Source organism: Urocampus carinirostris, chromosome 17 (genome assembly GCF_059441175.1).
Source record: "Urocampus carinirostris isolate Australia breed hairy pipefish chromosome 17, RoL_Ucar_1.0, whole genome shotgun sequence".
NCBI lineage: Eukaryota > Metazoa > Chordata > Actinopteri > Syngnathiformes > Syngnathidae > Urocampus > Urocampus carinirostris.
Window position 1 is genome coordinate 5,001,917 of NC_142365.1, and position 23,667 is coordinate 5,025,583.

At 43.1% G+C, this 23,667-nt stretch overlaps 1 protein-coding gene across 4 annotated transcripts in view; it reads right to left on the bottom strand.

The window, feature by feature from the left end:
• The window catches only part of msi2b (musashi RNA-binding protein 2b), a 576,812-nt gene that overhangs the window by 38,011 nt on the left and 515,134 nt on the right, over positions 1-23,667 (bottom strand). For 2 of the 4 annotated variants that reach the window (XM_088320755.1, XM_088320757.1), the window contains exon 11: positions 10,926-11,045. In XM_088320755.1, coding sequence (XP_088176881.1) covers positions 10,926-11,045 — 120 coding nt within the window. The remainder of the gene's footprint in view (positions 1-10,925; positions 11,046-23,667) is intronic. The other 2 variants (XM_088320758.1, XM_088320756.1) reach the window with 1 other exon arrangement.

Genomic DNA, 23,667 nt, shown 5'->3' on the forward strand with positions numbered 1-23,667 from the left:
CATCCACTCCGCTGCAAGCACCCCTAGGGCATCATGTTAATCTGTTAATAAACAACGAGGTAGACTGCTGGAAGTGTGAATTTCCCTACGGGGATGAATAAAGTATTTATCTATGTATCTATCTATCTATCTATCTCTAGTCTAAAGGGCGCACTTTCTAATTTATGGCAAATTTTGGGGTCTTTCAGGTGCGCCTTATAGGCTGTTATTTTCTTATTAATCTGCATCAGTGTCAGTTGTAAAAAAAAAATCAATAATCATTCCTCTCCCATATTATCATATCATAAAGTTTTGAGATGTACTTTGCAGGAAGTTTGCAGCAAAATCCAATAGGGCGACGAGCCATGTCAGTGTTTAGCATGCAAAGTCTTTGGCTTATCTCCTTTGGCACTGGAGCATATCTTTGCTAGTTAAACTCAAAGTTAGGATTATTTCGCCCATGTATTCACAACCTGGAAAATATTTACAATGGATGTCCCAAAAAATGCAATGTGTGATTACAGCACCTAATATATTTCAGTTTTTTCACCTGTAGAGGGAGCAACAGGGCCGAAATAACCCCCTAAAGTCTCTCCTCGCTGGTGCACGAAGCCTTCAAGCATGGGTTCTTTAAAGAGAAGAGTGTTGTGTATGCAGACCCTGGAGGGCAAAGCTGCCGCGTCCCTAAGGGGATGTAACCTCTGAGCATCTGCTCCCCCAGCTGCCAACGCTTTGTGGCAGAATCGCAAAGGGACTTTTTGCCCTCTCTTGCACTTCACAACTTTTTCTGTTGAGCTTTAGACAAAAACAAAAGGAAACAAAACACGGGTGGTCTCAGTCAGTGCTGGGACTGACGCGGTACTAGGGAACGCTACCCCCTTTCTCTATGACCAGTACAGTGGAACCTCGGTTCTCGACCATAATCCGTTCCAGAACCCTGTTCGAAAACCGATTTGTTCGATCGCCGAAATCATTTTTCCCATTAAAAATAATGTAAATCAGTTTAATCCGTTCCAACACCCTGAATGTTTACTTTGAATGTTTAACGTAAACATAAAGCTAATGCAGGCTAATCGTACGTCCGCGTTATCGTAATCTTCCGTACGAAAGATTACGCAAACATGAACGTGTAAAAATAAAAAAATCAGGTCGTTTACAAGACATTTAGCACCCGGGTCTCCACAACAAGTGGTGTTCTGTTCATTGGAAAGGGGGCTCCGTTCCAACACCCTGAATGCTTAACGTAAACATGAAGCTAACCCAGGCTAATCGTACGTTCGCGTTATCGTAATCTTCCGCACGAAAGATTACGCTAACATGAACGTGTAAAAAAAAAAAAAAAAGGATAAAGAAAAGAATTATGAATAGGATTTCTTAAATTTGTGGTGGTCAGCAGAAGGCGCAGGTGGACGGTGGAGCTATTATTTCTTTCTTAAATGCAATAGTTGTACGCACTACTTTTCTTTTTTCACCTGTAGCAACTTTGCAGCTTGCACTGACTTTCTTCTGAGGCATAATAAGGGGCTAAAACACCCGTACGCCGCTCAGCATGGCACCCTAGCGTACGCACTCATGCATTACCGGCGTTCGAACTCCGATTTTTTTGACCGAACAGCAAAGCAAGAATTTCTCGAAATTTTTGGTCGGACTCCGATTTGTTCGAACTGAGAGGCGTTCGAAAACCGAGGTTCCACTGTACTCTGACGCGTTTTAAATAGAACGCCCGATCCAATAACCACTCACTCTGTTGTGCTGCGTGACCGTGTTGTTAGTATCTTTACCAACAAGGTACAACTGAAACAGTTATTGTGGCTCAAGCGGAGTTAGAGCACACTGAGTTTCTCCTCATGGAGATATTCTCACTGTAAGGGAAATTACGGTTTGATTAAAGTTTGAATGTGCCTTTGTGTGATTTTATCCTTAAAAGTGGCTTTTACGAAGCCAAAGATTACATCCAATGTTTGTATTCTTGTAAAAATTGTATCCTCTTGGGGTCTGCTAACTATTAATCAAGATGGCCTTCGTTTTGGTGATGGGAAGAGTTTACAATTGTTTCCTCTTGGGGTCCGCTAACTTCAGATTCGGATTCACTTTATTGTCATTCTTGTACACGTGTATACATAACGAAATGTCGATACATCTGACCCGCACAGTTTCCTTGAATGTACAGATATAAATGAAATGTTGTATTGAGTTGGAGTATTGAAGTACTAATAATATACTAAATAATTATAGCTATGAGTATTATACAGTAGTGCAAAGAGTGCAAGAGGAGCAGCTAACCAAATGTGCAAAATGGGCAGTCAGGTCAGGTAACTATCAATCAAGATGGCCTTCGCTTTGGTGCCGGGAAGCCTGCTCAAGAGTTTTCCTCCCTACATTCCTTTCTTTTCTTTTCCTTACTGCTCATTCTGTCACGGTTGCCATGGCGCCCAATTGGCCCCGCCCGTGTGGCGCCAGCTGCTGCCAATTAAGAGATTGTCTTTTTAAGCTCAGTGCGCTCTCTCTTAGTTTGTCAGTCCGTCAAAGAACTTCTGCCCCGCAAGATGTTGGTTCTGACTCGGTCCTGTTTTCCTGTTGGTAGATCCAGTTCGGTATTGTTCGCGTTTATTTTTGTCCTGTTTCCCTGTCGGTATTTCCAGTTCGGTATTGTTCGCGTTTATTTTTGTCCTGTTTCCCTGTCGGTATTTCCAGTTCGGTATTGTTCGCGTTTATTTTTGTCCTGTTTAATATCGGTTTCCAGTTTTTTTCCCGTCTATTTTTGTCCTGTTTATTATTCTCGCCAGTTTTCATTCCCGTCTTGTTTGTCCTGTTTATTTTCGATATCCTGTTTCATTATCTATCCTGTCTGTCTGTCCCGTCCTGTCCGGTATCGACCCCATACGTCCGATATCAACTCAGGCAATTGGAATCGATCTCCGGCTTCCTGTCTTTCCACGCCAGACCGGCTGCCCAACGTGCATGAAGCCCCATTTCCCGTAAGATAAAAGCTTGTCTGACAAATGTCACACATTTGGGTTCTCCTCCTGTTCCGGTTCTTGACAGTTAGTGGGTCAGGTTAAATGCTATTTAGGCTTATTTGCGAGTATATGCGAAGAGTTGTGACCAATTGTACCTTTTAGAGTAACATATTACTTTTTGGAATCAGTTCTCAGCCGTGTAACTGAGTTACTCTTTGAGTAAGGTATCTAGTAACTGTAAATGAAATGATCTGCATTTATATAGCGCTTTTCAAGTCGATGACTTCCCAAAGCGCTTTACAATGTGCTCCACATTTCCCAATAGCGGCCGTGATCTGTGCAGCCATGTAAGGCGCTAACCTGCTTATTGGGGGTAATTGGGGGTTCAATGTCTTACCCAAGGACACTTCGACATGTAACACGGACAAGCTGGGATTCGAACTAGGATCCCTTAATCCTAAAACGATCGCTCTACCTCCTGAGCTACTGCCGCCCCTTTTACTATAAGGCGCACCGGGTTATTGGGCGCACCCCGAAAAAATAGTTTTTGGTCCTATTTTTGACATACATAAGACGCACCGGATTATAAGGCGCTACAATAGGAACGTGGACAAAACAGTCAGATAGTTCAGTCCAACTTATTACCCCCTTAACATTCCCAAAGCTTGCAAAGACGCAAATACGTCACTCAAATGCATCGTTCCAAATATCATTCGGAAGGTTAAAGTCTTGGGATTCAAGAAATGCCAACCATTCCTTAGTTTCTATTTTCTTTTTCGCTCGCAACTTTACTGTGCATATGACAATAAACACTTGGAATTGAGTTTAATTTAAAAATAAACACTCCATTCCATCCATTATCTGCACAGCTTATCACAGAAACATCGAGTTCAGTCTGAAACAAGATACAGGGACAATATAAAACCCGGAGTAGCTCACCGAAGTCGTTGTGTTCATAATAATGTGCAGCCAATGTCCTCTTATATCCGTGAGGGTAGTAAATCCAGGAGAATACAATATTTACAAATACAGAATAGAAAAAAATGCTTTCTCTATGCCGTCAGCCACATGCTATACGCATTCATCTTTTTCGGCCAATTGCAGGCTTTGTTTGCCGTTTAAGCCAATGGCAGCCTGTAAATGATAAAAAGGATCCGCCCCTTGACCTCCGAATAACTTTAGCCAATAGTGATCGATTCAAATGATGATTGACACATTAGTTAGCCAATGAAACGCCGGTAAATAAATCCTAGCATACACCGCGTACTACTTGGCGTTCGGGGGAAAATCTAGTCGGCGGCTGTAAGTTAGTTGGAAAACTTTGCAACTTTAAAATTGATCCATAAATAAGGCGCACTGTATTATAAGGCGCATGGTCAGCTTTTGAAAAAAATAAAGGCTTTTAGGTGCGCCTTATAGTGCGGAAAATACGGTACTTGTTTTATTAGGGGTTCAGTGTCTTACCCAAGGACACTTGGACATGTAACACGGACGAGCCGGGATTCGAACTGGGATCCCTTGATCCCGAGACGAGCGCTCTACCTCCCGAGCTACTGCCGTAACCGATCCCTGTCTCAGAGTATCGTGCCCGATATTGGTCTTAGTATGCCTATTCCTGCTAAACCCTGCAGCAAATACACGTGGAGAGCTTTTTAGCGCAGAGGTCGAGCGCTGTGGATTAACGTGTGGGACGAATGGACCTGGGATTGATTGAGGCCACGGCACACATTGCTGCCCTCCCAGGCACCGTGGAAGATGACTAAATGATTGCCAAGGAAATTGATGGAGACCTTCTTTGGGACATGACGGTCACATAAGTTCTCCGCTGGAGAAAACATGGCAATGAGAAGAAGGGGGCAAATAAATAAATAAATCCTGCTTCTACTGTATAGAATTTCTACCGTGACACCAGGAGGACACTTTGCGAATACTAGAAGCAATGTTCCCTGTCATTTTCCTTACGGGTCTGAGCGTTCACAAAAAGTCGGTGAGCAACGCTTGAAACAACAGTGAGCAACAGCAATCCCAAGTGTGGCAACTAAGTCATGATCAAACATGTCCAAAATTTGACATTTTGCTGATTTTTCTCTTTTGAATGAATTGACTCATGTACTATTGCAAACGTCGTTTGTTCCTACAATTATTTCACAAGATATCCATTTCTTTTTATTTCCTGATATATTTTGTCGCATAATATTAACATTTTGGGGGGCTTATTTCGTCGGTTGTAAGATACAGAACTGTACTTAATCACATTTTTGAGTGGAAGTACAATGTTAGAAATAGAAATAGAAAAAGAAAAGTTAAAAAAAGAGAAGAAGAGAGATAAGGAGGAAGTAGGGTTAATTTGTCCCAGTAAACCACCCCAAAAAAATTATTTTACTAGAAGATCATAACGACCCAGAACTGGTCCGCGGGCACCCAGGTGCCCCCCGAGGAGAGCTGAGGTGCCCGCGGCCACCATGTTGAACACCCTTGGGGTAGAGGAAGGAGGAAGAGCTAGGAACCATTGAACCAGAGTCCGAATGTTACTGTTTTGAGAAGAAACAAAACCAAATTGGACAATGAACAATTGCCACGGCGCTTGAAAATAAGTAGGAAGCAGTGTCCCAATTCCTAGAAGGATTCTTCCCTTGCCCTTCCCAAAGGAAGGTAAGGGGGGGAAAGAAAGACAAACAACGCCTTTCGTAGTCCTGAATCGTGGTTTTGGTCCAAGCTGCTGACTGAAAAAAACAAAGTGTCCTTCAGTGAGGACTTGACTGATCTAAGTGTAGTACTCAAGACGAGCTGTAGGTGGAGACAAACCCCAAAGAATGTTCTGCAGTGACTGTTTATGGCCAAAAAAGTAGAGCTAGGCCACTTTTGTCCTATTGGTAGAGGTCATGCTTAGTCACAATGCCCAATTCAAGCCATAGTGGTAAATAGTAATACTACTAACTTTTTAGTTATTATTTTTTTGATATTTCTTTTTTCTTTAAAAAAGGTAAAAACGTCCAAAAAAATAAGTAAAATCAATTTCCTTCTGAGGGCAGCACGGCGGCGCAGTGGTTAGCGCTTGTGCGGCACAGTTCATGTCATGGGAACCTTTCGTGGGTTCAAATCCAGCTCCAGACTTCCTGTGCGGAGTTTGTATGTTCTCCCTGTGCTTGCGTGGGTTTCCTCCGGGCACTCCGGTTTCCTCCCACATTCCAAAAACATGCATTACAGGTGAATTGGCCGGTCCGAAGTGTCCCTAGGTGTGAATGAGCGAATGAGTTGTCTGTCCCTGTGTGCCCTGCGATTGGCTGGCAACCAGTTCAGGGTGTCCCCTGCCCACTGCCCGGAGATGGCTGGGATGGGCTCCCGCGACCCTAATGAGGATAAGCGGTACGGCTGATGAGATGAGATGAGATGAATTTCCTTCTGAAGAAATCAATGGCTGCTGTGACTAAACAGCTTGAGAACAGAGGGCCAGAACTGATTCCTTAAAGCAAGGGTCCTAAACTTGCGGCCCGCGAGCCAACCTCAAGGCAATAGTTAAGGCCCCCCTCCGTGATATCATATTGTCATGCGAAAATGGCGTTACTGACAATAATTTTGAAGAAAAAGGCTAAAAACTAAAAAAACTTAAATTTTGAAAACAATACTTGCACTAAAGGTGGCACAGTGACTTGGTGGTTAGCATGAGCCCCACAGTGTGGAGGTCCAGGGTTCAAATCCAGCTACACATTGTTTACCACTATGGCTAACATCCGCAAGACTAGTTATAAATATTAGTGTCCTTGATGTTTGCTATTATTGCTAGCATTTCGTTTGGCTCGCTGGAGCGCGCTCTCTGATTGGCTGACGTTCTCTTCTTAAGCGGTCAGCGCCCAGAAAAGGACGTCAGACCGTACTTCTGTGTTCCTGTGTGTTTCGCCAGATTACCAAGTACCAAAGACTACTCTCCCGTTTTGATTCCTGCCTTTGGTTCCGACCTGTTTCTGCCCCGAGTTTACGATCTACTCTCCTGCCCTGGCCATCGACCTGCCCGCTAAGACGTATCGATTCTGCCTACCTGTCACGGAACTGCCGTTCCGTCCAACGCTGCTAGCGACCGACAACCATGAGGTAAGTAGAATATTATTGGTCTGGCCACCTTGAGATTAAATTTCGCTTAAAGCTTAGCTAACTGGGTCGTATTTTGTCATCCTGAAGTAGGGTTGGGTAGGGTTACTTTAACTGGATTACTTTCAATGACTTTTGGATTACTCCAATACCAAATATGCTAATAAAAGACAAAAGAAACTAAAAATGAATAAAACGATGACTCACAACACGTGGTAAGCTTTCTCTCCTGGCTTTGATCTCCGGCAAAACTAACATAAAATCAGGGTTGGGTAGGGTTACTTTAACTGGATTACTTTCAATGACTTTTCGATTACTCCAATACCAAATATGCTAATAAAAGACAAAATAAACTAAATAGGAATAAAACGATAACTCACAACACGTGGTAAGCTTTCTCTCCTGGCTTTGATCTCTTTGATCTCCGGCAAAACGAACATCAAATGCGACAGAAAAAAAATGAAAATAAATCCAAACAGCTTGCCAACATCATTTTTGCCGTTCCATGTATTCTGTTACTCCCCAAGCCTGCACAAAATGTATTCATTTTATTCATATTTAGTTTCTTTTGTCTTTTATTAGCATATTTGGTATCGGAGTCATCCAAAAGTCATTGAAAGTAATCCAGTTAAAGTAACCCTACCCAACCCTGTCCTGAAGGTTGCCTATGGCAACACTTTTTCAACAATGGAAAGACAAAAAAAGAAATAAAACAAAACGAAAAACAAAAAAAAAACTAGCTAAGCAGTCAAAAACATGATTCATCGGCCCATGTCCTTAATGATACTTATCTACCTTCCATTTGCAGCTGTCAGAAATAAACTGTTCCCGATGGCTGCCATCAGGTCATTTACTTCCCGGCTGCTGCCAAGCCCAAATCAACATCCCCGCTCCTTTAATGACACGCGTTGCCAAGATGGTGGCGCTAATGGTTTGTTTTGAAGAAAAAAAGGCAAGAAAAAAAAAAGGTGTAGCATGCACCTGTCCTCTTGAGCGCAAAAACTAGGGGGCGATAATGCTTCGTAGGAAAAAACCATCAGAACTAATGCCAGTTGCCGTTAATGACAAGGAAAGAAGAAATGCAATGGCAAAGCGAAGCCACCAGAGACCAACGTCGGCGTCATTTTTAAGCAGACTTGTTGAGCAACCATTTCAAGCATTTAACAAGCATTTCTCAGTTCACAAAAATATTGTACTTTATACAAAATAATATTGCTGAAATATTAGTCTATATATTCATGCAGTTTTGATCACTACAGATTTTTCGGTTCATATAATCTTCGTGGTTTGCAGTCCCGCCACAGTTGTAATGCCTTCTCAAGGTAAAATTGCAGCAACAGAATTTCCATAGCTAATTTGCGGTTTTCATTGTCGTTGTGCCGATCCAATGTGCTTTTCTCAAAGTTCGTATTGCGAAATGATTTATGCAATCCAGTTTTTTTGTCACGCTGGGTGCACGCATCACAGAACATTTAGCCTCCATTATCATCCTGCTCATAGCGTGACCAGGAAAATAATTGAGTTGATTTTGGCAGAAAAGTCCTTTTCATGCTAGGAGTATTCTTTTGTTTATCTTTCGTCGAATCGTTCGCTTCAGCACACGTGTTTTCCTTGCCTTCGCGGTCTTCTGAAGAATTTCTCCACCGTTTTTTTGTGCCGGAATTATTGCCGTTGTTAGCACCTAATGTATTATGTTTCAACTTATTACCGACATTGAAGGAATTACCAATTTTTGGTTGATTTGCACCTAATACCAACAAAAGCGATAAACAGCCTCCATTATCATCCTCCTCATAGCGTAACCAGGAATATAATTGAGTCCATTTTGGCGGAAAAGTCCTTTTCTTGCTAGGAGTATTCTTTTGTTTCTCTTTCGTCGAATCGTTCGCTTCAACACACGTGTTTTCCTTGCCTTCGCGGTCTTCTGAAAAATTCCTCCGCTGTTTTTTCGTGCCGGAATTATCGCCGTTGTTAGCACTTAATGTATTATGTTTCGACTTATTACCGACACTGAAGAAATGACCAAATTTTTGTTGATTTGCACCCAATACCAACTGTTTTTACGGAGGCATACTTCTTTCACTCGACAACCGCCAAAACAATGACGTCACCTAGAAGCAACGAGATCTTGTTTGCGGAGATCGGCGCGAGACCAAAACAACAATGGCGGATCTGCCTGACGAAAAGTTTGGAGTGCGGTAAATCTTTGTTAAAAAAAAGTAATCGGGTAATAATGACAATTTGGTGTTGAAAAAGTTGCGTCCCGGGGACGCACGCTGAAACAAACAGCGAAGGACCGTGCATCTCGCGCACTGATGTCGATTCGAATGATCGTGATTGGCGAGCACGGCGTGGAAAATGGAGAACCCGGGTTACGTTTTAAAGACGTTTTCCTCCGTCGGCAGCAAGATGAAGTGAGGTTGCAGGTCGCGAGCTCGCTTTTGACAACTATTGAATGATCTACAGTTGTGGAAAAAATCTAGGCATCTGATTGAAGCCGACGTGTCAATCGATGTGTTAAACATGTGGACAAACTCTGTTGAAGACGCTTATAGCCAATGAATCTGGCCAGAAATCCAAACCATGGCTTTGTTTTTCATCGACTCAGTGGTTTGGGACCAGTGTTCCCTCTAAGCTGCACGTCTGCGCAATTGTGCACTGCTCGCACATTCTCAGCAAGAAAATCTAGCCAGCGCACAAAAATGAGGGCTCAAAATGACTAATTAAGAAGCGACTTAAGTCAAAGTTACAGTGCACGAAGGTAAAAATACAAGGGTTCCCCCGACGTTGTGTTCTAAATGCGGTATTTGGAAGTCAAGGTCGAAGTAGAACGAAGTTGAGTAAAGTCAGTAGAGTTTTTCGAGAACCGGCTTCTTCGGCTCGGCTCACTAAAAGGAACCGGCTCTTTCGGGTCCTTAACGGCTCTTCGGGTTGTTTTCACTTCTTTAATCCCAACATGACCAAATATGATGTAAAATTAGGCACAACATGACTTAAAGGAAAGGGAGAATAGAACAAAAAAGAAAAAAATACCAATATGAAAAAATTGTGAAAAGCTGAGAAAAAAAGAAACAAAAGGAAGAGAAAAAAAAGAAGGAAAAATTTAGAAAAAAGCCCCCCAAAAAAGAAAAGAAAGAAACAAAGGAAAAAAGTAAATAGAGAACAAAAAGAAAAAAGTAAAAAAAGCTCGGAAAAAATAAACACAATGAGATTTTTTTTAAAGGAATTTACAAAAAAGTAGAAAAAAACACGGAAAAAAGAAGAAAAAGTTAATTTCCAATTATATAAAGTGAATCTTGTTGCCAACATTGTACTTCCACTAAAAATGTGACTAAGTACAGTTCTGTATCTTGCAACCGACTAAATAAGCCCCCAAAAATGTTAGTATTATGCGACAAAATATATCAGGGAAAAAAAAGAAATGGATACCTTGTGAAAGGAAGTCAAGGTCGAAGTAGAACGAAGTTGAGTAAAGTCAGTAGAGTTTTTCGAGAACCGGCTTCTTCGGCTCGGCTCACTAAAAAGAACCGGCTCTTTCGGGTCCTAAACGGCTCTTCGGGTTGTTTTTGCTTCTTTCGTCCCAGCATGACCAAATATGATGTAAAACTAGGCACAACACGACTTAAAGGAAGGGGGGAATAGAAGAAAAAAGAATTAATTTAAGTCTTAAATTAAACGGCGGTGAGTTGCCCTGCGAGTATTAACCCCCCACCCCTCTTTCCGATGATTTTTATGTGAAGATTATTGGTTGAATAAACTAACTAACTAACTAACTCTTCGTCGGAAGCTTCGGGAGAGTTAACGCTTGCGAGAGCCGGGGCGACTACGTCTATGGTAGGAAGCAGAGCGGTAGAAGTGGAAGAGAGCAGCAGCCACAGCGAACGTGGACAGAGCGTTTACCTGGCCCTGTGCTCTGTGGGTACGCCAGGTAGCCGCCTCTTCCACGGGCCCCCCTACCTGAGCCACGCGCTGCTACGACCGCCGCCGCCGCCACCGGTCCGTACGCCGTCGCTGGGAAGCCTGCACGCAAACACACAAAATAAGTCAAAAATTAAAAAATACAATCGAATGGGGGAAAATATGGAAAAGTGCAGTGATTTTCATTGACCATTGACCACATAAGCTCAATTTGGACACATTTTCAAAAAGTACGGCAACTCGATTTGGCCACGTTTGATCGTCTCATCTCATCTCATTAGCTACACCGCTTGTCCTCAGTAGGGTCGCGGGGGTGCTGGAGCCCATCCCAGCAGTCATCGGGCAGTGGGCAGGGGACACCCTAAACTGGTTGCCAGCCAATCGCAGGGCACACGGGGACAGACAACTCACTCGCTCATTCACACCTGCTCTCCGGGTTTTCGCAATCGACAGTGGTAACTCTCTATACTAGCACTTCTAAATACGAGAATTTCGGTATTTGAGTTGTATTTGGCCCTGCGACTGGCTGGCAACCAGTTCAGGGTGTCCCCTGCCCACTGCCCGAAGATAACTGCGATGGGCTCCAGCACCCCCGCGGCCCTACTGAGGATAAGCAGTGCAGACAATGAATGGATGGAGTCGTCTCATCTCATTAGCTACACCGCTTGTCCTCAGTAGGGTCGCGGGGGTGCTGGAGCCCATCCCAGTAATCATCGGGCAGTGGGCAGGGGACACCCTGAACTGGTTGCCAGCCAATCGCAGGGCACACGGGGACAGACAACTCGCTCGCTCATTCACACCTAGGGACACTTCGGACCGGCCAATTAACCTGAAATGCATGTTTTTTGGAATGTGGGAGGAAACCGGAGTGCCCGGAGGAAACCCACGCAAGCACGGGGAGAACATAGAAACTCCGCACAGGAAGTCTGGAGCTGGATTTGAACCCACGCAAGCACGGGGAGAACATACAAACTCTGCACAGGAAGTCTGGAGCTGGATTTGAACCCACGCAAGCACGGGGAGAACATACAAACTCCGCACAGGAAGTCTGGAGCTGGATTTGAACCCACGCAGGAGGTTCGCAAGACATGAACTGTGCCGCACATGCGCTAACCACTGCGCCGCCGTGCTGCCCACATTTGATCGTTTCATGACTTAAATCACAGGTGTCAAACAGGCGGCCCGAGGTTCCTACGCGGCGGACAATAGTGGATATATATGTTTCCCACCCTTACCTTTGGAAATATAGACTTTTTTTCCTTGGATTAGTTTCACCGGGTACCCGGACTATGCAGGTCTGCATCAAACCTTAAGTACCGGTATCATTTTGCTTTATTTCTGTTTCAATGTCAATTTTCCTGTTTTCGTTCGTGCTGTTTACTTTTACTTTTTCTTTCTTCCCCCCTTTCTCCTTCTTTCTGTCTTTCTTGCTCTTTCTTTTTTGCTTTTTTTTTTTTTTTTGCTTTCTGTCCCACTCTTTTTGCAGTTTTGCTGTCTGTTTTTTTTTCTTCCTTTATTATTTTTGCTGTATTTTGTAATTACTTTCTTTCTATATTTCTTCTGTGGTTTTTAGACCGTGTACTTTACATTCAGTTACAATCGCGGGACTCAAAGCCGGGTTTGGGCTAATTTTGTGATTGTATTACATGTTATAATGTGGGCGCATGCGGCTTATATACAGGTGCGGCTTGTGTAAGTAAGAAATCGGTTTTCCTCTTAAAATGTGGTGAGTGCGGCTTAAAATCAGATGCGCTCTATAGTCCGGAATTTACGGAAGTTGAATTAATAGTGTTTCATTTCAACAAATGAATGACTTTTACAACACTAGGGGTCGCTATATAATACACAGTGGGACTGGAAAATCGGTTTTCATTCCCTTTTTTCTCGATCTAAACACAACAGCAACGTATTAAGAAGCAGACGAAGATAAAATTCTTGCACTACACAGCAGAAGGTGCAATTAACCTGCATGCTGTTATTACAATGTAATAGACCAAGTCGAGTTTATCAGCCGGATGTTTGACAAACCAGGCCCAGATTTTAAGCGGAGGACGTCAATTTGAGAGCAAATTGAGACAAGATTATCGTAACTTCATTAATTTGAGAGCTATTTGCATTTTCTCAAGTTTTATTGGATTGCAGGTGAAATGTTTTGTCTGGGAAGAAGACGCACGGGATCTGATGAGATATAAGAAAATGGAGAGTTTAAAAATGATCAGTTGAGGCATCTTCTTGGAGCAACAATCTATGATTTTCCAATAACCGGTTGTTATCTTCATTAATCAATGAATATGTAAAACATAGTAAAATTACGAAAAACAAAACAAAACAAACCCTATATTGTCACGAGGCGTGGTGGAACTGGAAGGAGTGACCGGACCAGAACGGAGGCAGGAGGCAGGAAGGGAGAACTCATATGCGTTGACGATCATAAGTTTTATTTAACAAAATAAAAGTCGCCCAATACTCTGGGACCAAAACAGAACAATACAGAGTTCCTCCGGCACGAACTCAACAGGACAAGGCATAACAGACGGAAAATGTTTAAACCTAAAACAGGACAAGGCATAACAGACCTGGGATTGTGTAATGAGCCAGCGCCCGCCAAACCCACAATCCAGCCTTAAATAGCAGACCAGCAATCAGCTGATCTGCTTCAGTTGAGTTCGGGGGCGCGGCAGACTGGTAGCCATGGCGACCGTGACATATATTTAGCATGTAATGTGCCAGAAAATAGGCACAAAAAAATAATGATTATTTATTGAGTAAAAGCAAATTAACTTTCTACACCGATAAAAAAATAAAATTATTCGAATAACTGAACCAGGAATGTCCAGTGTGAAGTGTCTCCGGCTACGACCTGTTTTGCTCCCGACCACGTCTGTTCTCCTGTCCCGGCTTACGGCCTCTTCTACTCTCCTGTTCTGGCTTACGACTAGCTTCCGACCCCGACCACGCCTTGCTCTCCCAGTCCCGGCTACCGACTTGTTTTTTCCGTCCCTGACACTGCCATCACTCGCTACGGAAGATCCACTTCCGTGTTCGGATCACAATCCGAGTATGAGAGCGACTTGCTTCCCGCGCCCAGCGAATTTCCTCTCTCTTTCAATAAAACTTGTGGTAAACGTCACGCAAGTGGGTCCTGTTTCTTTTCTGGTCCTGACACTAATGACTGCACTACAGAAAGCAGTTTGATATACACGTTTCTAAGATAACAAATTATACTATTACTATGGTGTTACTATGTTAACTATTTCTTATTATCTTTATTACCTGGTTGTAACTGTTTAACTAGCACTTAATAGGGATGCACAAAAATTAAAACTTGGGGCCAGTTATAGCCCTTAATTAATAAACATTTTTAGTGGCTGCGGCCTCCGTCATAAATTCAAAAATATGTATGTCAGAACCAGAACAGGAGGAGGACCCAGATGCGTAACGTTTTCACACAAGCTTTATTTTACGGGAATGGGGCACGTGAACACAAACGCCAGTGAATCGGCGATCGCTGGGCGGAAGAAGTAAGACGGAAGTCCGGCGTGGAAAAACAGGAAGCAAGAGGCCGACGAGATCTATACCAGATAGACGAGCAAAGACCGGACAGACGGGGTCGATACCGGACAGTACGGGACAGACAGGATCGATACAAGATACACGAGCAGATACTGGACAGACTGGGTCGATACCGGACAGGACGGGACAGACAGGATCGATACCAGATACACAAGCAGTCCGGTGACAGACGGGATCGATACCGGACAGGACGGGACAGAGCGGTGCGATACCAGATACACAAGCAGATACTGGACAGACGGGGTAGATACCAGACAGGACAGGACAGACAGGATCGATACAAGATACACGAGCAGATACTGGACAGACTGGATCGATACCAGATACACAAGCAGTCCGGTGACTGACGGGATCGATACCGGACAGGACAGACAAGATCCATACCACATACTGGAGACTGGAGTCAGATATCAGACAGGCCGAGACAGACAAGATCGATACCAGATACTGGAGACTGGCGCAGGATATCAGACAAGATGAGACAGGGGGAATTGATACTGGATACCGGAGAATGTAGCAAGATATCAGAGAGGACGAGACAGACGGGATCGATACCAGACACTGGAGACTGGAGTAATATATCAAACAGGACGAGATAGACAGGATCGATACCCGACACTGGAGACTAGAGTCAGATATCAGACAGGACGAGATAGACGGGATCGATACCCGATACTGGAGACTAGAGTCAGATATCAGACAGGACGAGACAGACGGGATCGATACCAGACACTGGGGACTGGAGTCAGATATCAAACAGGACGAGATAGACGGGATCAATACCCGACAGGATTCACAAGCAGGATACCGGACAGAGTCAAAACACACGTCTTTGGGTGCAGAGGTTTATTGACTGACTGACAAGGGGTGAGTGAGAGCACTGAGCTTAAATAGGAGGGAAGCCAATAAGGCAGCTGGCGCCAAACGGGCGCGGCCAAGTGAGGGCAATGGGGAACTGTGACAATGTAGCCCACTAGTAATGCTGACCTCAGTTTAAAATAAAACACAATTTCAGCAAATGATGGCAGTATCACAGGTGACCAAATAAAAAAAAAGGAAGGTTGACTGTGAGGGCCTTAGTGAATGTCTTTGGTTAGATTTCGTGTCAAGGTACCCCCAGAAAATACAACTTCGGGGTCTCTAACGCCCTCTGGCCGCAAAATTGAGCACTGCAGCTCCCGACCACTCCAAGCTGCCGAATCCAATCTTCTATCGGCAAGGCATTCCATTTTGCTTGTTCAGTGATAAGTGCCTGAAATATCTCTAAAATAAAAAATAAAAAAAAATAAAAACCTTCTTGGGGGCTACAAATCTTTAAACAAAGTGTGGCGGGTTTACAAATTACACAGGGCAGCAGATTAGATTAATGAAATAACATTGCTCGGAGGGTTTGGGGATTTGTATATCCTGAGATCAACCTCTGGACTTGATGACACTTTTATGGTGTGCGATCAACTGCGATGTACGACTCGCAGGGTTGGGTGGGGTTACTTTAACCTGATTACTTTCAATGACTTTTGGATTACTCCAATACCAAATATGCTAATAAAAGACAAAAGAAACTAAATAGGAATAAAATGACTCAATTTTGTGCAGGCTTGGGGAGTAACGGAATATATCGAACGGCAAAAATGATGTTGGCAAGCTGTTTGGATTTATTTTCATTTTGTTTCTGTCGCATTTTATGTTCGTTTTGCCGGAGATCAAAGCCAGGAGAGAAAGCTTACCACGTGTTGTGAGTCATCATTTTATTCATATTTAGTTTATTTTGTCTTTTATTTGCATATTTGGTATTGGAGTAATCCAAAAGTAATTGAAAGTACCGTATTTTCCGCACTATAAGGCGCACCGGGTTATAGGGCGCACCCCCAAAAAAATAGTTTTTGGTCCTATATTTTCCATACATAAGGCGCACCGGATTATAAGGCGCTACAATGGGAACGTCGACAAAACAGTCAGATAGTTCAGTCAAACTTATTACCCCCTTAATATTTCGAAAGCTTGCAAAGAAGCAAATACGTGTCTCAGACATGTACGGAAACAGTGTCTGTACGATGTCACCAATCACTCAAATGCTTCGTTCCAAATATCATTCGGAAGGTTAAAGTCTTGGGATTCAAGAAATGCCAAACAATTCTTAGTTTACATTTGATTTTTTGCTGGCAAGAATTTTATTGTGGAGGGAAACGGGGTTCTTTACTGTGCATATGACAATAAACACTTGAATTGAGTTTAAAAATAGACTCAGAAACATCAAGATCGTTCTAAAACAAGATACCGGGAAAATATAAAGCCGCATAGCTCACCTAAGTCCTCTTGCAGCCATCACGTTCAATAATGATACGTAACCATGGTCTTCTTACAACCGTGAGAGTAATAAATCCAGGTGAGTAAAATATTTACAAATACAGAATAGTAAAAAATGTTTCCTCTATGCCGTAGTGCAACCCAACGTGTGATTCACATTCATCTTTTTCGGCCAATTGCAGGCTTTGTTTCGCCCCTTTAGCCTATGCGAGCATGTAAATGATAAAAATGATCTGCCCCTTTTACCTCCGAATAACTTCAGCCAATAGTGACCGATTCAAATGATGATTGACACATAGGTTAGGAAATGAAACGGCGGTATATAAATCCCAGCATACACCGCTGTCATGGTCGCTGTGGCGACCGGTCTGCCCCGCCCCCTGGGCACCAGCTGAAGCAGATCAGCTATTTGCGTGGCTGCTACTTAAGGTTGGGTTGTGGGTATTGCGGGTATTGGCTCATTACACCTTTTCTGTTCTGTTATGCCCTGTCCTGTTTAGTTCGAGTCGGAGGAAACCTGTACTTGACCATTCTGAGTGTAAGAATGTTTTTGTTCTGTTTTGTCCCGGAGTTTTTGGACGACTTTTATTTTGTTAAATATGATTGTCTACGCAATTGAGTTCTCCCTTCCTGCCTCCTGCCTCCGTTCTGGTCCGGTCTCCCACCTCGTGACAACCGCGGACGACTTCGCCTTCGGGGGAAAATCTAGTCGGCGGCTGCTTGCCTTAGTTGCAAGACTTTGCGACTTAATATTGATCCATATATAAGGCGCACTGTATTAAAAGGCGCATGGTCAGCTTTGGAAAAAAATAAAGTCTTTTAGGTGCGCCTTTTAGGTGCGCCTTATAGTGCGGAAAATACGGTAATCAAGTTAAAGTAACCCTACCCAACCCTGTAAAGTAAGAGTGTGGTTAGCATGCAAGCTAACAGAGATGAAAACCATCTCACTAGCCAAACAATGGAGAACAGCGAGCAATCTACCGGAACGGCGTTGTCCGAATGTTTAGAAGGCTCTAATGAAGTAAAGACGTCAATAAGCCTTAAACGCCATTCTTTGAGATGAAATTATTCCCAACAAATATCAGCCTAATCAGCTTGTAATTAATCCGAAGCAGTATCAGTGGATTGTAATTACATTGTTGGGACTTAATGAACATAGTAGCAAGAGGTGGGTGACAGACGCGGGTCCCTGCCCAAGGCCCGGGTTCTTCTTTCAAGGCAGGAATGGCATGTCATTAGCGCCCGTGATGAGATTCCTCACTCTGGGCTCCGCGCCGTCGACGGCTAATCAGCCGCCGAAAATTATCACCACGGGATATGCTCGCCTCTCTTGCAACCAAATGAGCTCGCTATCCTCTCCGGTTGCAGTCGTCTAAGGTTTTTTGGGGGGGAAATCGAGTTAGGCGGGCTGTGTCCGCCTCGATGTCCTTGTGCTAGAAGCGCGTGGATCCAAAATGGACGCCCTCCACAACTTTTTGGAGTCGATCAACGTCCCTGCGTCCTAGACGCATTATTTTTGCTGGGGACGCAACTTTTTTGACACCAAATTGTCATGATCATTTTTTAACAAAGATTTACCGCACTCCAAACTTTTCGTCAGGCAGATCCGCCATTGTTGTTTTGGTCTCGCGGTTCGAGTTTTCGTCCGCACGGCGATCTCCACTTTGAGTTGTGTAGTGAAAGTCCGTCTCTTTTTAGAGAACCGGCTTTTTCGGCTCATCTCATTAAAGAGCCGGCTCTCAAACGGCTCACTTGCTTGGATGCATTATATTACGAATGATTATGTTGTATAAAGAAGTTAAGAAAAAAAGGAAGTATAAAAGGAGAAAATGAAAAAAGACAGGTTTGTGGTGATCCATCAACATCAACATATATTGTTATGTCGGTTTTATATTTGACCCCATGGTTTTGGGTTAATGTGGTAGAGTAATGAAAATTATTATTTAAATAAATTTTGTAACTGTTTAACTAGCACTTAATAGGGATGCACCAAAATTAAAAAAGTGTAAATAAAATTATATAATAATTCTAAACATTAAATTGGCAATGACTTGATTGAAAAGCTATAATAAAACGATAAATAACTGACTGTTATATCTGATTTAAATGATTTTTTTAAAATTCTCCTAAAACAAAAAAATATTTTTTTTAGCATATCGCATAAAGGAGAGTAAATAGTAACAAGAAAACTGGAGTAGGAGGTAAATGTGGATGATGGCACATATCCTTCTCCCGATTTTTCCCGAGAAAGGGAACGAAACTGTCATGTCCTGCACGGTTGTCATGGCGCCCAGCTGGCCCTGCCCCTTGACACCGGCTGAGACACATTGGACTGATTGCTCTTGGAGTACCTAAGCGCGCTCCTTTGTACTGTGAGTTGCTGGAACGTTTGTTAAACCTGGTTAAACTCCGTGAGACTTCTGTTAAAACCTGTTAAATGCCTAGTTCTGTGAATCCGCCCGTATTTGATCCTGTTTTGTTTTTTGGTCTGATCCGTTTGTTTGTTTTTGACAACTTTTCTTTGGTTTGGATTTCTAATCCACTCCGCGACCATCGATCCCCGGATCGAGTGTGCGCACCCTCTACGCGAATGGGTCCTTTTTTCCCGATTCCCGCTCCGTTTCGTGTCAGAAACAGGCGGACGACTGAGAACTAGGTCATTCCAGACCCTGTCTTCGAACCAGGCGTCCGAAAACTAAAATTTCTGAATGCACTCTCGAGAGAATGACTTCATAAAGCGACACATTGAGGAGAGAGGTATTATAAAAACACCGTGAAATGGCCTCCCCAAATCTGCCGCGCTGGTAAACCAGCCGAAATGAGGCCGTCCAGGTTTTCACGCTTCCCGCCTTTGTCACGACGCCCCAAAAGACGCGGCGGCTCGGAAGTTAGTTGCAAAGTTGCGGTGAGAGATTAACTTTTGCAGGATTAGTCGGGTTAATTAATAGATGGCTGCCGCTCATTGTTTTTGTGCTGGCGCTGTAAGAAGCCACCCAAGAGAAGCGCTCCGGCATTAAATCAATTTCATGGCCCTTTTATTACTGAGGAGATAAAGCCAATATTTAGCTTTCAATTCTTCACAATTATTGTCCCCCTCCCCTCTTTGACACTCCAGTGCTCGCACTTGGCCGGGGACAAGGACGCATCTGTTTATGAGCCGTGCGGGGGCCCCAGGGGCCATGCTGTCCGCACTCAGGGGAACGGTCCTCGCTGCGGTAATTCAACGATGGTCACGAAGTATGAAATGAAGAAAAAATGGACCGACTCTTTTCGAAGTTCTCGATGGCCTTATGGTGCACAGCTAAACTAAAAAGTACCGTGTGATTTAAAACCATACTCATTTTGTATCGTACCAGCATTTGTACCGTATTTTCCGCACTATAAGGCGCACATAAAATCAGATTTTTAAAAAAAAAGCTGACTATGCGCCTTATAATCCGGTGCGCCTTATATATGGATCAATATTGAATTACAAGGTCTCGCAACTTACGGTAAGCAGCCACCGACTCCATTTTTCGCGTAGAAGAAGAAGTGCGCTGTGCATACTGGGAAATATTAAACAACGATTCTCTTTTATTTGTGCGTTTGTATAAAGACCCTGAAATGGCTCCTATTAAGAGACACGCTTACAACGCAGAGTTTAAACTCAAGGCGATCAGTCACGCAGTAGAACACGGGAATAGAGCAGCAGCGAGAGAGTTCAACATTAATGAATCCAACGCGAGAGTGGCTCGAGCCGGCAGAATTAAGAGTCCCCCTAGGAACTCGCTAACTGAACAATGGTTCCATGGGTGAATTATGTAAAACCCACTACAACGTTTTACGTTTTACAGTTATTATGTTATTGCTTTACTTTTATTGTTTTGCACTTGTTGTTTTTGCACATTACGAGTGTCACTATATTGCGATTGCACTAACGTTTAATTTACCATAACAGTATCAGACGTTTTTTTGCGTGTTGACTAAATGGAGGAAAAGTAAAATGTTATGCCTTGCTGTTGTTCAAAGATGTTAAAGATGGGTCACGAAAATGCTTTACCTCAGAGAAAATAATAAAACGGCTGTTTATTCATTTTGGGAGTGAATGGAGTTGTGGAAAGCTTGTTTGTTATCTATTAATAAAGTTTGACTGACCTATCTGACTGTTTTGTTGACATTCCCTATAGCGCGGCACCATCTAACGGTTGCATAACGTAACTACATCCTCTACTGTAGCCGAGTCAAGTTAAGTCACATTTATTTATGACGCCCTTAATCACAAAAATGTCTCGAAGGACTGCACAGGATTACAATTACAAAATTGCACAATTACCTGATCTTAAACCAGCATGCACTTATAGCGCCTTATAATGGGGTGCGCCTTATGTACGGAAAAAGTTTAAAAATATATCATTCATTGAAGGTGCGCCTTATAACACGGTGCGCCTTATAGTGCGGAAAATACGGTATATTGCACAATAAACATAATAGTTCCAATGGCAGACAATACTTTGGTAAGAGCTGCATGGAATTTTGAACTTTGATACTCTGTGCCGCCATCTTCTGGCTTAAAGTCATCATTGCAGCCTCAGTCCCTTCAATTCATGATGCGCGTGCAAACTCTTTATTTTGTCACAAGCCAGAGACAGAGACAGGAACCAATAGCGTTCGTTAAACTCAGTGTTATTTTAATAGAGAGCAGTGCTTGCTTCCGTGATCCGATGACCGTCGGCAGGAACGCGGAAGAGTCGTATGGGAGCCGAAAGACCCGGCTTTTGATAGTGAGCGGAGCCGAAAGAGCCGCTTCATAAAAAAAAGACAATTTGTGCGGCAACATTGACGTAGTCACATTGGTAAGTAAGGTCAGGTAGCTTCGTATAATAATAATAACAGGGTGCTTAAAATAATTAGAAATGCTTGAATTTCAAATGTTGTGGTAAAATCCGCGTCGAGCGAGGATAGTCGTTGGTGGCAGGAAAGCTGGTCGGTAGCCGGGACAGGGGAGCAAGGGCGGTAATCGAGTCCAGAAAAAAGGTCGGCAACAAGTATCAGGCAGGAAGTGGGGCAAAACAGGTCGATGGCCGGGACGGAAGAGCAGGGCAGGAACGGGTCCAGAAACAGGTCAGCAATGGGTAACAGACAGGAGAAAACAGAGCAGGAGATTGTCGGAGGGCGCGGTGCTTGCCTAGCAAAAGCGTAGGTTCGCAGGGCGGTCTGACCCTGGTAACAGGGAGCCGGGGGGTTTAAAAAGTGGCAAGGAGCCAATCAGCGACCAGGGCTGTTGGCGCCAACGGGGCAGCCGCAGGTGCCCCGAATCAGTAACCATGACACATTTTTCATTTTTTTGGGGGGTTTGGGTTGGTGTTTGGACTCTACCGTAGCAGACCTTTTCTTACTTTCACCATTTTCATAATAGAAAAAAACTGCAGGGAAGCGGCATCACTCCCTAGGCCCATTCCTCGAACCTTACGTGTTCCGCCACGAACCGCTCTGATAAAAGTAAGATACAAGCCGCTAGGTACAGGGGAAGCATTGTGAACACATACTTAATACAGAATTGGTGCACCTTTTTTTCAGCTAGATTTAAGCACTTTTTAATCACTCTCAAGGCCAATTTTTCAATTTTTCCAGTACCTACAAAGGAAGAAATCCAGCGGCAATTAAAACATATATATTCTTTATTGGCTTTGACAAAAATAAAGTCGCTATCTTGTTGCTAACACATACTTAGAGCTATTTTGCACTGTTCCTATATATGGGGTGCTATAAACTGACATAGATTCTGCCATTCTGCTTTAACAATGCACGTGCAGCCTAAATACGTCAAACTTGCTTACGAACACGGAATAGGATAATAATGGAGTTTAATAGAACACAAATAAAATGGAGAAACAACTGTATGAATAAAAAACAAAAAAAGGAGCCAAATTTGGACTCATTTTAATGATCTTGATTGCCCCGAAGCATTTATTAATCTTTCAATCTTGGAGAATGCTGATCTTTTGCTTTTTATTTTACTTATTTTATATTTCATTGCGTGTTTAAATTGGTTGAAATAGAATTGTAAAGTTAATTTATTTACCGTATTTTCCGCACTATAGGGTGCACCGGGTTATAGGGCGCACCCCCAAAAAATAGTTTTTGGTCCTATATCTTTCATAGATAAGGCGCACCTGATTATAAGGTGGTACAATGGGAACGTGGACAAAACAGTCAGATGGTTCAGTCCAACTTATTACCCCCTTAACATTCCCAAAGCTTGCAAAGAAGGAAATGCGTGTCGAGAACACGTGCGGATGCGGTGTCCGTACGATGTCACTCAAATGCGTCATTTCAAATATCATTCGGAAGGTTAAAGTCTTGGGATTCAAGAAATGCCAACCATTCCTTAGTTTCTATTTTCTTTTTCGCTCGCAACTTTACTGTGCATATGACAATAAACACTTGGAATTGAGTTTAATTTAAAAATAGACACTCCATTCCATCCATTATCTGCACTGCTTATCACAGAAACATCGAGTTCAGTCTGAAACAAGATACAGGGACAATATAAAACCCGGAGTAGCTCACCGAAGTCGTTGTGTTCATAATAATGTGCAGCCAATGTCCTCTTATATCCGTGAGGGTAGTAAATCCAGGAGAATAAAATATTTACAAATACAGAATAGAAAAAAATGCTTTCTCTATACCGTCAGCCACGTGCTATACACATTCATCTTTTTCGGCCAATTGCAGGCTTTGTTTAGCCGTTTAAGACAATGCCAGCCTGTAAATGATAAAAAGGATCCGCCCCTTGACCTCCGAATAACTTTAGCCAATAGTGATCGATTCAACTGATGATTGACACATCTTGTTCGGCCAATTG